General features: G+C 46.9%; 1 protein-coding gene across 1 annotated transcript in view; it reads left to right on the forward strand.

The window, feature by feature from the left end:
* LOC144751952 (Fc receptor-like protein 5) overlaps positions 1–18,270 on the forward strand; it is a 98,422-nt gene that overhangs the window by 35,241 nt on the left and 44,911 nt on the right. The window contains exon 4 of the mRNA XM_078639915.1: positions 5,163–5,168. Coding sequence (XP_078496041.1) covers positions 5,163–5,168 — 6 coding nt within the window. The remainder of the gene's footprint in view (positions 1–5,162; positions 5,169–18,270) is intronic.

The following is an 18,270-nucleotide window of genomic DNA, read 5'->3' on the forward strand; positions in this document are numbered from 1 at the left end:
GGGTTGGGCTCAAGTGCACAGACGGCTCCTAGAGAACCTGTGGGGAATGGACCTTCTACTGTTGAAACAAGCACACAGGCCCAGATTGGGGCTCAACACAGTATTACAGGTAGTCATGTCCCCCTACTGCCCCCTTCACAAACCCGTAGGCCCCCTGTCCCTGCACCTAGAAGATCCAAGCCACCGACACCACCCCAACCATTGAGTGAGGGGTGTGCTACCAATGAATTTACTGGTCGTCCTATTAGCTCTAATACTAGGCGTAGGGCGGTTAACCTGCCCCCTGAGGCAGTGCCCTATACAGCGATTATGGTGGGAGTTCCTGAGCTCAATGGCGACACCAGAGAGCCACAGGACTCACTTCGCAATAAGGTAATCAGCTGGCTTAACATTAACAGGCCCCTCCCTCCTAACATCAAAGGAGATGTGTTGATGGTTAGAAGGATCCCATGGATTGGAGTCACCCCTAAGAATAGGGTAGGGGACTGTATTATAATCAGCTTTAAAAGCCCACTGGTTGCTCCTTATATCTGCAACTGGCTGGTAAGGCCGGATAAGTCCAACATAGATTTAGTATCCCTCTCACACTTCTACCCAAATGTCTCTAATTTAGTTGTGGGGAGGGAACAGAGCTGGACTAGAGTGGGCTTCGCAATTGATGGCTCACGGTACAGACCCAAGCATAACACACTTCCCGTCCATGGCAATTTCATTCACCAGAACAGATTTTCCTGCCTGAACCAAGTAGATTGACCACAATGGGGAGATACACCACAACACTCAGGTAAATCCCCCCTTGGGGTTCCAGACAGTGGGGTGGGGAAACCTTATCCCGCAAATGACAAAAATATCAAGGTCTCTCTCAACGAGGGGGGGACCTTCTTGGGAAGCATCCCAGTTCAAGCGGAGGAATCATCAAGCACATGCACTGCTTCTACATTGCAACCAGTGGAGCTTGTTGTATTACCCATCCCGTCGTCCACCATAACCGGGTTGGGTGATCCGGCTAAGCATGCACATGACATCTCGCCCGTATTAAGTGAAGTAGGTTCGCAACCCCAAAGCTCAGGGTTGAATATTCTGTCTTGGAATGTGGCAGGCATTACAAATAAGGTAGGCACCCTGGAGTGGGAAACCTTGGTTAATAAAAGTGATATCCTCCTTTTCCAGGAGACGTGGGCAAGGGAACCACTGTCTAGGAGGGGGTATGATATTTCTGAAATCCCGGCAAAGTGGAATGGGAGGGGGAGACCTTCGGGTGGTCTAGCAATTTGGGTGGCAAGTCACATTGGGTGTCAGGTGGAAAGGATGGACACACTTTCACAGGACATCCAGTGTGTGCTCCTCAGATGGCCCGGCAAAAGAACTTGGGCCATTGTTAATGTTTATTCACGACCAGTCGCTGTGGGCAATGAATCCTCTACCCTAGTCGAACTCTCATCTTTTCTAGGACAACTGCCAGGTGACCTGGAAATAGTGATGGGAGGGGATTTCAATTGCCACTTCGAACCCCTGGAGGGTCTAATAGAGGGTCCCTTCACAGCCGAGGATGATCACTGGGGAGTTCCACCCTCCTCCTCACCTCATCCCAAAGCTTGGTCTCCGTTGGCAATACAACTCACTTCCCTCACTTTGAACTTTGCTTTGAGGGCGTGCAATGGGCGCACCCCTTCCGACACTCCATCGGTGTGCACATTCAATAGAAAGGGTCATGAGTCAAGGCTGGACTATATATTCATAGATATCTCCCTGTGGTCTAAAGTTCATGACTTTAGAGTGGTACCGCGAACAGATAGTGACCACAATTCCCTTCTGCTGGAGATCCAGCATCCAGCCCCTGCAGCAGGGCTGACAACTACTGACACCGGAGTTGAACAGGGGGATATACTCCTTACTACAAGCAGGCGTCGGGTGAAATGGGGGAAGTTGGTTGACAAAGAAGATGCTATTAACAAGTTATATGGCATAGCACTCCCCAGGTTCCAGGAGGTGGATGCTCTCGTTAACCAACTAAGACCCTCTGACTACAATGAGAGACTATCTGGCATCCACCAGGCCTTGGTCAGGGACCTTGCAGATGTTTTCAACCCGGTGGTGCCCCTAAGAAGGAAAGTGACGCGTACTGCGACTTGGTACACCTCTACTTGTAGGAAAACTAAATCTGAGCTACTGTCCGCCATTAAAGAAGGTAGTGACAAGGAGAGGGTTGTAGCCCTTAGGAGGGAGTACAAGTTAGCATTAGCTAGCGCAAGGGCAGAGTGGGACTGGAACCATTGGCACGAATTGATGGAAGCCCTGAAATCCAAAGACTCTAGAAAATTCTGGGCCCTGGTAAATAATGGAGCAGGGGATCTTACATCCGCAGTAGTACCCAATATTGCCCCCTCTATTTGGGAGGCTCACTTCGGAGCATTATACCAAGAAACCACTCTATGGCCCGAAGGGATGGCGGCGGAGTTCCCCTGTCCTCCAGATATGGCCCTGGAATTTTCCTTAGGTGAGGTGAAGATAGCACTGGAGCGCTTGGCGCTGGGGAAGGCACCGGGGCTGGACAAGCTACCCGGTGATTTGTTTAGACACCATCCTGACATCTGGGGCCCGTACCTTCTTATCCTTTTTAATGCTATATTAGGAGGTATGGCGGTCCCTCCTTCTTGGTTAGGGGCCGAAATAGTGCCGATTCATAAGAAAGGGTCCCCCCTGAGCCCGGCAAACTATAGGCCAATTAGCCTTATAGATGTCCCCCAAAAGCTTTTTGCGCGTCTCATATTGAACCATCTATTAGACTGGGTAGAGGATAACGACATCATGAGTCCCCTGCAGGCTGGCTTCAGGAAAAACACGTCGACCATGGACCAGATCTTCCGCCTCGTTCTCCTCTACTGGAAGACGGTGAGGATCGAGGGGGGAAGATTGTACATGGTCTTCGTGGATCTGAGGTCAGCCTTTGACCTAGTCCCGCGCAGGAAACTGTGGGAGGTGCTGGAAAAGCTAGGAGTTCCCCCCCAGCTACTTAACATCTTAGCAAGGCTGCATGAGAACAACTATGCGCAGGTCAGGTGTGGGAGGGATGGCAATTTATCATCCAGGTTCCCTGTCCGTCGAGGGGTGAGGCAGGGTTGTGTCTTGGCACCAACCCTGTTTTGTTTATTTATTAACAATGTCATCTCTCACCTGGAAAAAGTCAAGAACAACGACGCCCCATGTTTGGCAGGCAGGAGGGTACCGGCAATTATGTTTGCCAATGATACCCTCCTCCTTTCCAAATCTCCCATGGGGATCCAGAGGATCCTGGATGGATTTGGTCTTTTCTGTCGTCAGCACGGGTTGGAGGTGAACACAGAGAAGACTAAGTTTATGATTTTTAATCCACCTACCAAAACCAGGCCCAATCCCACCCTGGGGACTGTCAGCCTTGAGAGGGTGTCTACCTTTATATATCTGGGGGTAACATTGCAGGAAAATTAATCTTGGGACCGCCAGATAGTACGATCTAGGGTTAAACTGTCCCAACTGTCGGGCGCAATTTTGAAGGTGGCCAAAACTTCTTCCTTCAAGCCCATAAGTCCGGCCCTTGAAACTTATAGGTCCAAGGCTAAGGCAGCGGCCATGTATGGCAGTGAGTTGTGGGGGCATAAAGCGGTGAAGGACCTATCAACAGTTGAAAACAGTTTCTTAAGGCGCTTATTGGCTCTCCCACGTGCCATGCCACTTTTGCCCTTGAGAATGGACATGGGTCTCCCCCCTATTGCAGAGGAGCTTGTGTCAAAGCCAGTGAAGTTCTGGCACAGGCTCTGGTCTACGAATGAACTCCATAATTATAGGGAGGATCTTGCCCACGTCATGAGCTTCAACTGTAGTGGTAAAATCCCCTGGCTTGCCTTTGTGAAAAACGAACTGATTGCTATGAATCTCCGCGACCTCTGGGAGGACCCTGCGCATGGCTGTCAATCAATCTCGCGCAAAGCCCTGTCACAAATTTTTAAAGATAGGTCCCTTGCACATCTGATGGACGCTCAAAACAGCGGCACCTTACCTTGCGATTTTTAGAATCCAAAAATTCATATGCTTTTGAACCTTTTATGGATTTTATCTTCCCTATACTGGCGAGGAAACTGTTTGTTCAATGGAGGCTTGGCACACTCCCTATTAACTCATACACATGCAAGTGGACCAACGGGGACGACAAAACATGTCCCTGCTGCAATAGCCACTTGGAAGATGATCTCCACATTTTGTTTGTGTGCCCCGCTTATCAAAGGCCCAGGAAACATTGGATAGCGCCAGTATGTAAGAACCTAGGGTTCAGAGAGTATGCACAGGCATACAGGATCCTGAAAACCAGTACCCTAGGCCATATTGTGTTCGCTGTTTCCAAATTTCTTATGGCAATATGGTTGATTAGAAAGAAAAAAACCTCTGAAGCCTCCTGAACTTTTTAGCGCTTTTAATTCCTTCCCCGCTGGGCGAGTGAATTTTATACTATGTATTTTTATTATGTATTTCTACTGAAAAATGTGTTTTTTATTGTATGCAATGCCTTTTATTGCATCTTTTATGGTCTATATGGCCGAAATAAAGATTTTTGGGATTGGATTGGATTAATGATTACTATAAAGTTTAACTACAAAGTTCATAGCCAGCACTAGTGTAATTATGTGGTAGTGAGGACCAAATTATGCAATGGGGTTAAATAAACAATGCTGCAAGAAAAGCCCAATTATGCTGCACATTCTGTAACTATATTTTGCTCTTTAGTCATTTTAACATACATTAATAACAAAGGTATCGCAAACACAGTATACAATTCTACGGCTTCTTAAGAAAGTAAAGTAATTCTCCCAAAAAATAATGTTTTTGCTTTTAGAAAGACTAGTTTATCGACACCATGCCTTCAAATTTCAAGATTGAAATACTGAGGTGGCTAACACATTTGAAAAAGGGTTGAGGGGGAACTTTGGGGCACTGGGCAGTGGTCAGTGAGCAGGGGTGGGGTTGACAATAAAGAAATTAAACTTACCTGATGCTGCTTCTGCCACCACACACCTCATTGCTCCTCTGCTTCCTGGTCCCAGCAGCCCCTGAGAAAGCATCAGAGACTCCCTGTGCAATCCCCGAGCTGCTCTCCTGCTGCATGAGAGCAGAATGGAGATTGACCTGAGTGGCTGGTTTAGCGCTCTCTCAGGCACAAAGAGTCTGTGCCTTTTCTGCAACCTGGCTGCCCAATACAGCTGGGTTGGAGAAACCTAACTGCGCATGTTCATTTGGCCGGCCTAAGACAGACGACCAACCAGACATGCACACTTAGAAGTGCACCAACCACTCCTCACTGTGACGCACAGCCCTGCTCCACCCTAAAAATGCTGGCTTGGCCAGCAGCCAAAAAAAAAAACAATAATAAATTATTGTTTTATTTTTCAGCTGCTGGCTCTTAGCCAGTGGGGCGCCGCTCCTCCACAGCAGCGGAGGAGCCACCTCTGATAACATAGTTTGCTACAAGACGTCTGCACAAGTTCGTTTGAGTGCAGAGGAAAATGAGTGTACATTTGACAGTTGTAATGAAACATGTGTCGCTTAAATTTAGGGTGTCCAGTCATAAGTTAGAGATGGTCTTCAGTTTTGGGTTTAATCTAAATCCACATTTGCACCTTTAGAAACATCAATTGTATTTGGGGAAGCCCTTCAGAACAGTATTGTACATTACATATCAATAATGTAAGTGTTTTTCTTTCAGTCATTGAAAGATTCGAAACATTGCACCTTAAAAAGTGAAGTAACATGCTTGGGATTTTTCTGTTCTTTGAGGTCATGATTACAAGTTGGCCGAAAAATTTCATTCCAAGCTTAAACCCATATTTATGCACAGGAGGAAATTACGAATTTGGTTTCATTTAACACATCCGATAATTCTCTGTTGTATTTAATAACCAAACATTAGTTAACCTTTTGCAGGTCAAAGCCGCCGAAATTTAACAAGTGAAAACATATGGTATTTCCCATATCATGCGGATTTTGGTGCTTTAAACACCAAACTCTGCATGCTATTTCCCATAAACTCATAAAAAGTGTTATTTTAAGCACTGATGAATAACGTCCCCCATTGTATCGTTACATAACCTCTACTTCTAATCAGGCCCGGAGTTTCCTTTCAGAAACTACTGCTGATACCAGTGTCTCTGGTACAACATGAGTTTGTGTGGATAAGAAACTAAACATTTTTATAAGAAAAAAAGAATCATCACTTCCCAGTGTTTGACTTACATTTTAAAACATAAGAGTTTGTTTGCTGGGTTCTTTTCTCGGCAAATGTTTCTTCTCATGAATACTAGTTTTACACCAGAATGCTGCAATCCACTACTGAAAAGTGACCTGACAACCATTGTAAAGGGTCTGCCAATGTGTCAATGTGTACACCACGAGTGACAATAAGCTAGTGGCGCATAATTTTTTGTAGAAATATGCAAATTAAGCAACAGATTGTGACATAAAAGCAAGAGTGCTAAGTCTAATACTAAGTGGAAACATTTGCATCTGCATAAACACAACTGCAGTGGACCTGCTGATGGATAAAGGGTATTTTCATGGAACAGTTTCTCAGCTACAAGCACACCCCATACGGAAAGAAACACACAAGAAACAAAACGGGTGATAAAGATTTCTTCTCACAACCAGCCAGTGCTTCATTTTAGCCGGTGGATTTCGGTGCTCCGCTCCGCCACCAAATTGTCAACACCGGCACTTATGGCAGTCTGCCACGTGGTGACGCTGCTTGTCTAATTTACAGATGAGCACAAGAAGAGTTGTTTAATAACTGAATGTACATTCAGATACCTGCCGTCCAAGACATTATGATGGCTTTGGGGGCCTGGGATAGTCCGAATTGTTACACTTGTCAGAGTGTAATGAATGGTAGTTCTGTCGGTAATTTCATTGGCCGCGCTGGCAGGGGCAAGGGGTGATGCACGCTGCAGTGGCCTCCGGCCCTAGCTCTTATTGTTTCACAAATTAAGCACTGCAACCAGCCCAGAGATGCAACTTCCTCTGAAGGCGCAGGAGCCACATCCAGTCCACTCTCTCTGAGCGCAAGTGACAGCATGGAGACCATAGCTCAGGATGTATTGTTCAAGAGGAAGGAAACCTGCTATCTTTATGGGGTGGAGTTTACAAATGAATAACTCCCCTTTATTTATTCTTCATCAAAGGACAGCGGTTTTGTGAGCAAATGCTGACCTTTAACGATAAAGTTCCAGTTTGTTGAGCACCCGACTGGACTGATCACCGGTTGATTAGTTTTTTGGTGCTGGAATGTGCGCGTCCGGATTACAGAGCGCCTACCTCGCTCAGACCGGCCTCGAGAGCGCTTCATAGAGTAACTCCCGACTTGCTCGAGCAGGCGCTGCTGGAGCACCCTTGTCTTCTCTCGGGTGACCTGGATAGCGACACAGAGACTTTGCAGCGTTGGCTTACCGATCGGCTGGATGATCTTGCCCCCAAGGTTGTCCCCCGGTCCACGGTGGTTCGGCACTCTGCCCCGTGGTTTACGGAGGCGCTCCGTGTGGCTCGTAGGCAGTGCAAGGTGGCCGAGAGGGCCTGGCGCCTTGTGTACGATGGGGAGGCTAAACTTGCCTACAAGGCGGTGTTGAAGGCTTACCATCGGGACATTCTCGGTGCCAAGAGGGTTTATCTGGCTAGGAGGATAGAGGCATCTGCGAACTCCTGTAAGGAGATCTTTAATATTGTGAAGGAGTTTACGATCCCCAGCTCCCCATCCGCCCCCACCAGCTTCGGCGGACGCTTGGGCATGCGATCTCGCTGGTTTCTTCACAAATAAGATCAAGGCCATTCAGGCCACCTTCGTGGAGGAACCGGATGGAGGCAGCGGTGCGAGGGTGGACTGTAGACTGCCGCAGATCTCTGCGGCAGTGCTGTCCGACTTTCCTACTGTTTCCAGCGAGGCGTCTCATACGTTGTTGGCCAACCTTAAATCTGGCTCGCCACTTGACCCCTGCCCTGCCAAATTTTTGGCCGGGATGGCGGCAGTGGTGAACCCTTTGGTCAACTCCATCCTTAATGCCTCCCTGAGGGAGGGACGGGTCCCCAGCTCTTGGAAAAGAGCGATGGTGATCCCCCTCCTAAAAAAAACGGGCCTTGACACCGAAGTCTTGGCGAACTACAGGCCAATCTCGCTGTTACCAGCACTAGCGAAGCTGACGGAAAAACATGCCCACGGTGTTCTGTCTAGTTTTTTGGAAGCCAATAATCTGCTCCATCCATCTCAATCGGGCTTCCGTCCTAATTTTAGTACGGAATCAGCTTTGATAGAGGTGACTGAGATCATCAGGGAGACTCTGGATGCCGGCGGCAGGGCCATGCTGGTCATGTTAGATCTGTCGGCGGCTTTCGACACCGTCCCCCATAAGGCGCTTCTAACTAGGCTTTATGACATCGGCCTGAGGGGGACGGTGCTCAGGTGGTTTACTTCTTTCCTGGAAGGCCGCCGCCAGACGGTCTGGGTTTCCCAGAGCTCCGCCGAGATGCCGCCTTTGGGAGTTGGGGTTCCACAGGGTTCTGTGTTGAGCCCCACATTATTTAACATCTTTATGTCCCCTCTGGCGGCCTTGGTGGAGGCGTATGGGGCCCAGATCGTCTCTTATGCCGACGACACGCAACTCCTCTTCACATGCGGGAAAGATCAAGAGTTTGTGGGAGAGAGAATCCGGGACTGCCTTGCGCTGGTCTTCGACTGGTTCCAGCGGAACGGTCTGAGGGCCAACTCGGGCAAGTCCGAGATTTTATTTTTTGGTTGCGTTGCCGATCCGGAGTGGCAGCATTGGTGGCCGTCCGACATGAGTCCTCCCGCACAGTCCTCCGTGGTGGCCAAAAATGTGGGCGTCAAGCTAGACAATCAGCTGTCGCTCCGAATTCACATTCTTGGCCTGGCCGGCACCTGCTACGGATTACTGAAAATGCTCCGCAAATTTTTGCCTTTGTTATCTGAGGAGCACAGGAGGATTACTGTGCAGGCTCTGGTCGGTTCGAGGCTAGATTACGCCAATGCTCTTTTTCTCGGCCTTCCCGATTATCTGGTCCAGCGCCTTCAGGTGGTGCAGAACTCTGCTGCCCGGGCGATCTTTGGCTTAGGGAGACGAGCTCGAGCTTCCGGGCTGCTCCAGACGCTTCACTGGCTCCCCATTAGGAAGCGGATCCAGTTTAAATCCTTGACCCTGATGCATAAAGCTCTGCATGGATCAGGAGCGGGATATCTGCAGCGGAGATTGACTTTTTATCGTCCAGCTCGTTCCCTCCGCTCGGAAGTTCTCTGTAAAGCGGTGGTTCCACGGGTGAGGAAGGCCCGTGCAGGAGGGCGGTCTTTTGGCTGCAGAGCCCCCCAGCTTTGGAATCTGCTTCCATTTTCTCTTCGGAGTACTGCCAACCTGCTCCAGTTTAGGAGGGGCCTGAAGACCTGGCTTTTTAACTCCTAGTCTGTTTTAACTGCCTACTGTTTTTGTTTTGTTCTGTTGTTTGTTTTTAGCTGTGTTGTGTTATTTCATTATGAGTTGATGGTGGAAAGCGTCGGGACACTCCTTGTGAGTAGCTGTACGCTATACAAAAGCTTAATAACATAACATAACATAACATAACCCGAACATCAGCGGGGCTCTCACACTCAAAGGTTGCACACTACCTCTCCCCAGCACAGGATTCCTGCACATCAACATATCAAGGATTAATTCATAGAAAAATGGCTAAACACTGCTCCCCATCATCTAATACAACATATCTACCTGACCATTACAACCACAAGTCGTCTAATTATACATGGGAGGTGCCTCAGGGTAAAGGTAGGGACGGTAACCTTAAATGGTACATTACGTGGCATTTTAGGCCCCATGTATCAAACGATTTTGCATATCAAACAAATCAAAATAGCCTTTCAAGATGTATGAACAGCTTTGTGGCCGTAATTTTATGTAATCGCTAAAATTGCCACTAGAAATGGGGAATCGCAATTTGCGATTTCCTTTGTACATGTACCAAGAATTTTCTAAATGCTAACTGTGCGTTTACAAAATGCTCTTAACATCTACTCCAAGTCTATGGTAACCATATGCACATTTTTAAAAATGCATTTTTGTGTCATAGGGCATGTGTGCGCTTTACATGTGCACTTTTTGGGGGGGCAGAGGGGGCATTAGGCTCCCGGGCAACCTTGGTATTGCGATACTTAATTTGCGATTACCAATTAGGTAATCGCAAACTATGTAATGTAAAAATACTTGCAGCTATGCCATAGGAAGAAATTAAGTATTACTACCTACTAGCGATTACCTAATTGCGATTGCAAATCGTTAGGAATCACTATTAATTAATCGCTATTTTCTAACCTACTATTTTGCATTCCTTGAAAAAGGCGTGGGCAAATGGTGCATTTTCAAGCAAATTTGAGAAAGTAAGAAGGTTAATAAAGCAATGTTGAACTGATTCCCTGAGGGCCAAATCTGTGGATTAGACCATGCCAGAAGCTCATAAGTACTAACATTACACTTATTATGGGAAACAAAACCATGGGCAAGGAAAGGGCTGTGCTTAAAAATATGGAAATAAAAACTGTCAGACTGAAGTGACTGTTTCCACTGTCCCTTGCAACTACTATCCCATATCCAGGAGTTTAGCACTGTGAGGTTAAAATGAAAGGTATTTCTTAAAATAAATAAAATAAATGTACTTGTGAAATGGATGCACCAGGTTATACACAAAAGCTGCTCTAGTCTCCTGAGCTATTTTCCTAGCTCAAGGTGGAAGGAGGGAGAAGTTTCCCATTACTTGAGCTCAAGACGTGACCACTGAGGCCATATCCTATCGATCCCTCGCCCTTAATCCAGCCTGCCTGGGTCTTTGTAGCAAATTAACTTAACAGGGACACTGCCTGTGCCCAAGAGAGCAAGGTCGCAGCCAAGGGAGTAGCCCAAATATTATCAGAGCTCCTAAGGCACCAAGCAAACAAAGCAAGTCATCACAACCCCACCCAGAAGAGCTCTCTTGTCTCCTCCATCCAAGCATCTATCAATTCATCCTTCCATCCACCTGCTGATATCTGCGATTTAACTTTTACATTCGGTAATCCATGCGTTCTTTCATTTATCATTCAGTCTTTCACCATTCCGTCCAACCATATTCAAACCTATGCATCCATCTCAAAATCTATCCACCCTTTCGCTCAACCGTCTCTACATCCACCATTTCACTAATCTACCCATCCATCCTTTGTCATTTATCCATCATTTGAATCCATCCATCCTTGCACTCGTTCATTCATCCTCCCTTTCACTCATTCATCCATCCATCCTTTCACTCAGACATCTAATCATCCATCCTTTTACTCATCCTTCCACCCAACCACTCATCTATCCATCCATTTACCCTTTCACTCATTCATCCATCCCCTCACTCGTCTACCCTGCTTTCACTCATCCATCCATCCACCCATCCACCCTCCCTTTCATTAATCCATTCATCCATCCATTCTTTCACTCATGCATCCACCTTTATAATAATGCATTCATACATCCTTGATCCATCCTTTCATCCATCCATCCTTTCCACATCCATCCTTTACGTCATTCATCAATCCATCCATCTACACATCCATCCCTATACTCACCCATCCACCAACCCTTAAAGTCACACATCCATCCATCTAGCCTTTCACTGACTAACTCCCCTTGGTCTGTCAAGTTGCAGACAGAGGCGGCCCATCAAGAACTCCACCTCGTTGTAGCTTCTAAAGTTAGGAAGTTCACAATGTCCCAATATCCAACCTTTCACTCATCCACCAATTCACCCTTTTGTTCAATCATCAATCCACCCCTACATTTTGCCCATCTGTCTACCCTTTCACTCCTCCCATCAATCCTTTCTCATCATCCATCTACCATTCACCCTGTCATCCATCAATCTACCCTCTCATTCATCCATCCATTCTTTCACTTATCCACCTATCCACACTTTCATCCATCCTCTCTTTCACTTTTCCATCCTTACATCCATTTTTCACCCATGTATTAATCCATTCATCATCCACCCTTACAGTCACCCATCCACCCTTTCACTCACACACCTATCCGTCATTCCTTTCACCTACATAACCAACCACTCACCCCCTTTCACATTATTCAAGAGCCTTTATCTGCGGAGCTGCAGACAGGAGAGGCTCATCAAGAACTCAACCCCTGTTTTAACTGCTAAGGCAGGGCGGGGGGCAGGGGGTTCAAGATGCCCCTGGACAGCACCTCAAGTGGTTGCAGGAAACCAGCTGTGGCAATTATAAACCCATTAATGCACACTATTATAGGTGGCATTAGACCGCTTACACATCTTTTATCCACGTCCAGATTAAATGATTTGCCCAGAATCACAGGATGGATTCCAGTGTGAGTCTCGGTACCAAGGCTGCAACTTAAGCTTCTTGACCTCTCATTTTGGGAGACTCCAGGACACTTATTATGGACAATCTCCTTAGGCCCATCGGGAACGCCTTTCGGCTGCTTTATCTCTTAAAGGGAAATCATTTTTTAATCACATGAGACTTGAGCTCCGTGGAGGGCATCAGTGGCCTCTTTTGAACTGCTCAGGGTGGTCAAGGGAAGGGAGAAAGGCAGCCTCAGAGTAGAGTTGAAAAGATGCCGATCAGTAATTGTGGAAAAACAAAACTGGGTCTTGACTCCTAAAACAGCAAGGCTGAGTTAAATCTGAACTAAACCAACGATACAAATGCCAGTACTGAGCTTACTCCGTTTGTAATAGCAAAAAATGACCTGTTATGAATGAAACATAGCAGTCTATTTGAACGTATCATATTATTTTTATTCAAACATGTTTTCAAAAGATTTTTTTGTTTATATTATTCAAACAGAATTTCTTGTGCATATTCACGAATATAAACAAACTGTACAAATAGATACAAAAATAGACAACTCTATACAAGACACTCCTATAAATCACTCATACTGAAACTTTCACACCTCATTTATACAATGTATATCTCTACAACAAAAACAAAATACCACTGAGGTATGGATCCGTGTCAATATTCCATTCAAATGTATGATACAATGTACATTTGTCAATTATAACCAAAACAAATCTTTTTATTGTTGATGGATCACTGCTTTCAATTTTACACTGACAACGGACCTATGAGGTCGACGCGTTTCGAACCCCCTATTAACGGGGTTCTCCTCAAGACCAGGGTGATTTCTACAAAAACAAAACGGGCTAAGGTAACTAATAAAAGCAGACAAACTGCGTTTCAAAAACAGCCACCATCCGGCTTGACAACGCCTACCTTAATTCACCTGCTAATGGGGCCTCGGTCTGGTGTAAATAAGTCTGCACAAAAAGACAAAAAAACACAAAACGCGACATTTATAACAATCTATGGTTGAATAGCCTGTAGTGATTGTTATGTCTTGAACAGATAGTGTGGCTCACCTTCGCTATCTTTAGAACTTGTCTTGAATGCCTATAAAAGAGGGGGAGGTTCAATCGGTGCTGTCTTATTTAAAAAGCGCAATACATTTCAAATTGTGACTGCTCCTAACTTAAATGCGCTTACCCGGTTTCAGCGTGGCAGGTATTAGCCCGGGTTTCCCATGGCGGTTTGTTTGAAAGTGTTTCCGTTTTCTTTATCGACAGGAACCGCAATTAAACTGCACGAAAATGCTGAAATTAGTAACGGTACTGCTACCATGCATTTCACCGTGTCAAAAGTGAAGCGGTTTAGAAAGATGACTCACTTGTGCTGTCGAGTGTCTGCTGCATGAATGAAACCAGCGCGTCCATAGATTGACAACAAGCTTACTTCCTGGGGATGATCTCCTATGATCTTAAAGGGCCCGCAACACTACAAATCGTGCTACATGAACGTTTATAGTATAATTCTTGTACTCGTTTTACAAAATTCACCCGGTTATATTGTTGGTACTAGAAAAAGATAAAACATAATGAAAAAGCATTGGCAGAAGCCTAAATATAGCTATTGTCCAGTGCAAGGCATTGTGGGCAATGTAGTCCCCTTCAAAATTAAATTTAAGTGGGTTGATAGAATGCCTTTTCTGTGTTATTCTTAATAGGTGATGTGCGCATTATGGGGGTGCCTGGTGGTGGTTATTTGATAAATGGACCGGAAAGCACGGTTAGGAACACTTAGTCACGTGTTGGAGGTATTGTGGTTGAAATGGCTGCAGTGCTGTACTTGATTGTCTTTTGCCACCTCATTAGAATTTATTGACCGTGAAAGGCTTAACCAGGGTCCCCCTGTAAATCTCAGAAATCTCATTAAGTCCTGTAGTCGCCGTATTGTACTTCATTATTAAAAATGCTTCTCGTTGTGCTAGTTTCAAATCCATATCGCCTCCACGTGGATCGTTTTCAATTTTGGAGATGATCGTCCAGCGTATATGTCGCATTCTTTGTGGTCAAGTGTGGACCAATGATGGACTAAAGGTGCATTTGGTACTTTCTTTTTAATCATTGACTTGTGCTGTGTGATTCTCTGTCTTATCTCCTGTGTCGACTTTCCAATATAGAGTTTGGGGCATGGGCACCAGATGCCATACACTACATTTTTTGTTAGGCAATTCGTGAAGGTTGTATGTTTCCAATAAATTCTTTCAAAACAGAAGACAGTGCCTTCTTCCGTTGAGTCACAGCAGGTACAGTTCCCGCATTTATGATGTCCAGTAACCGGGGGTAAACCAATCATGCTTCTTAGTGATGGTTTTGGATCTTTTGGCAAAGCTGCCCTTACAATGTGATTGGCCACGCTTTTTTCTTTTTTATAAGCGAAAAACGGAGGGTCCAATAAGTCACAGTGGAGATCTTTTACCAGGTGCCAATTCTGTAGTACCAGTTTCCGTAATTGATGCGTGTTAGGACCAAAAGTAGTGACGCATACAATCCTTTTCAATTCATTTAGCGTTTTCTTTTGGAGCAGTGTCTCCGTAGGAACCCACCAAGCTCTCTTTAAAGAATGTTTTAGTAGCTTTTTAGGGTAACCCCTCTCTGTTAGACGTTCTTTCAGATTGTTGGCGTGTTTAAAGTATTCCTCCTTATTTGAACAATTCCGCCGAATCCTTAAAAATTGGCTAAAGGGCAGATTTTGCTTTAGGCTCCTTGGGAGAGGACTCGTGAAATGTAATGCCTTATTCCTATCAGTAGATTTCCGAAACAGGGTAGTTCCCAGTGTGCCTTCTGTGGAGTATACTTGTACATCCAGAAATGTAATGCTTTTGTTTGATGAAGTGTGGCTGAATTTAATATCTTCTGTCCTCATGTTGAGCCAGGTCAGAAATTCAGTCAGCCTCTCTTGTGAGCCAGACCAAATAAAGAAGACGTCATCTATATAACGCATGTATGCTGTGATATGCTCAGCAAAAGTGTTATTGTTATATATACATTTGTCCTCATATAAGCCCATGAACAGGACCGCCAGCTCTGGAGCAAAGGGGCAACCCATTGCTACCCCTTTGGTTTGGAAGTAAAAATCTGTGTCGAATTGGAAATAGTTTTTTTGCAGTGCAAATTTTGCTAGCTTTAGTATAAAATTGGTTGGCACTCTACCAGGTTGCTCTTGTTTGTCCAGAAAGAGTTCCAAAGTTTCTAGCGCAAGTTCTTGGGGAATTTGTGTATACAATGATCAGTAATTGTGATCATTCCTGCAGAGCAGTCCACAGCCAAAGTTGCTGCAATGAATCTTTCCTCCCTGGGATTCAGAGAGAGTTGGGCAGCCTAGAAACTGCACGCACTAGAATGAGGATGACATGGTCGAAACCATGAACAGTCAAGCAGTATTACAGGAGCCAGGACCAGAATCGGACGGGCCGCCATTATGGCGGTCCCCCCTAGCCCCTATTCACAAGGAGGGAGGGGGTGAGGAAACGCGTCATCTCCGACGCTGCCCTCGCGCCCCCCCCCCCTTTCGTGGGATCCAATCGCGCCCCCGCATTCCAGCCGCGAACCGGAAGCATTTTATATGCATGACAGCCCGTCGTGGCATTGCATTGACACCCCCTTTTTGGGTTTCGCCTGCCGAAGGCTGCTGCGCAGCCTTTCAGCGCAGGTGAAATCCTATGTCCCCAATAAGCACTTCGGGAACGTCCCCCGGCTCTCATTGGCTAGCTCCATAAATGGAGGCTAGCCATTGAGTGCCGGATCTGTCCGTCAAGGCCGGACCAGATTCGGGGGCGTTCCCGAGATTTTTTCCCAGGGCGGAGTTACGTTTTTTCCTGTTCCCTCCCCTTTCCCGCCGTCCATGTCCTCTCCCGCCCCCCTCCCGTCGTCCGTGTCCTCTCCCGCCGTCCGTGTGCTCTCCCGCCCCCCTCCCGCAGCCCGTGTCCTCTCCCGCCGTCCGTGTCCCCTCCCGTCGTCCGTGTTCTCTCCCGCCCCCCTCCCGTCGTCCGTGTTCTCTCCCGCCCCCCTCCCGTTCGTGCAACTCGAGTCAGCTGTGCCCATCAGCGAAAACAGGCAAGAGAGAGACTCTGAAGTCGGCAGTCAGGTAAGTTTTCTTTTTTTTTTTTAACTTTTCTTTTTAATGCCCCCGGCCTCTCATTCCAGCGCTTCCCCACCAAATCCCCCCCAACCCCTCCGCAGCCATTGTGCTGGATGTTGGGTGCGGACACAAGCAGACGACTGGCCCGGGGTGCTCACACTTCTGGGATGCCCTCCAGAGTCTCCCCCGCAGCACCGCAGGTCCGATCACTCGGGAGCCGCCGGGCCTCACAAGGCATGCGCCTGGGAAAACACGTGGAACAAAACCTGCCTCGAGCTTCCAAACATCGCCTATTTTAAGCTGATTAATAAATAATACCCCGCGGCTCACTGCCGGGTGCAAACAATTCTTCGAAGCAGGATGCGGTTCCACCAGGCTCCTCGCCTCCAAAACCAGGCCTTGTTGGCTCCTGGCGGATGACGTGGGCTCTGCAAGGCTGGCACGAGCTGCAGACTTCAGACTAAGTGACTAGAATAGGAATCCACAACACCACGACCCTTATACTACGCCATGCGGGCCTGTGCGGGGAGTGCTGTGGCAAGGGAGGGCTGAGCTGGGGGCTCTGTGTGAATGGCGGGCGGGGCAGCCAGTTCGGTATTGCAGAGCCGCGGGGCAAGACGCATTTCCGAGGAAAGGATGGTGCGATCACTGCCGGAGCCGATGGCATTCAGCAGGCACGCCGGCCAGGAATGTGCCTCGCGCTACAGCTTGCTCGACCTCTCCCCTTCCCGCGCGCTGCCCAGGGCGGGGAGCGCGAGACAACACACGCAGTGCTCGAGCACCGCGGTCTGGAAATGCTGCGCCTTCACTGGACCATACTCCGGGCACACACATACTGCCCCGGAGCTTCTTAGTGCGTAGCGGCAAGAAACGAAGGGTATAATTAAGACGCAACAAACCGAAGGCCGACTTGCCCTAGCCAGGATTCCCACTCAAGACCTTAAGATCACTGCAAGGCCTAGACGTGGGCGAGGCAAAAAGCAACAGGGAGAACGGAGTTAAGGATCGGGCTTGACTCCAAGGGTCCGTGCACGAGCCGAGCCAAGAAAACAATTGGAACGAAAATCATACAAAAAAAGATCACATCAAAATATCATGAAGGCTAAGAAAACTTTTTCTTTAAAACATGGAAGCGTTTAGCCTTAAAGCATCAGATGGTGGCACTGAATTGAGACCTATGTATTACGTGACAGTTTTTCAACATAAACTTCCAAACATCTCTGCCCCCCACAAGGCATTGATGAATTTAGAGGAGTCATTTGTCAAGCGCGCCTCATATATGGCCTAGAATCTTTTTTTTTTTTGCTCTAGCCCCGCCGTCTTCACCACTGACCCCGCCCCCACCGGTGCGCCCCTCGGACACAAACCACACTGTAAACTTGGCCCCCAAGAGAAAGTTTGTGAGTACCCATGGCCTAGATTATTATAGATGGAGCTCCATGATAGTCTTTTAAATCAAACACAAAAGGTTCTTGCATTTTCTAAAATTCACGTATTCGAAGGTGAGCTCATATGTGATAAAAAAAAGAAAAAAAAAGAAATATTATATTTGCTTAACTAGTTCACACAATTTAGTCAAGCTGAGAAGTCAGGACTGCTCCCAATTTTGTTGTTTTCACATTGTGTAATTTAGTCGTTACTAGATATGCACCTCTCTCTCGCCGTTTGACATCAAAGGTCAGTGCTTTGTTAATAATTCTTGGTGCATGTGGTTAGAGCCA

This window comes from Lissotriton helveticus, chromosome 4_2 (genome assembly GCF_964261635.1).
Source record: "Lissotriton helveticus chromosome 4_2, aLisHel1.1, whole genome shotgun sequence".
Lineage (NCBI taxonomy): Eukaryota > Metazoa > Chordata > Amphibia > Caudata > Salamandridae > Lissotriton > Lissotriton helveticus.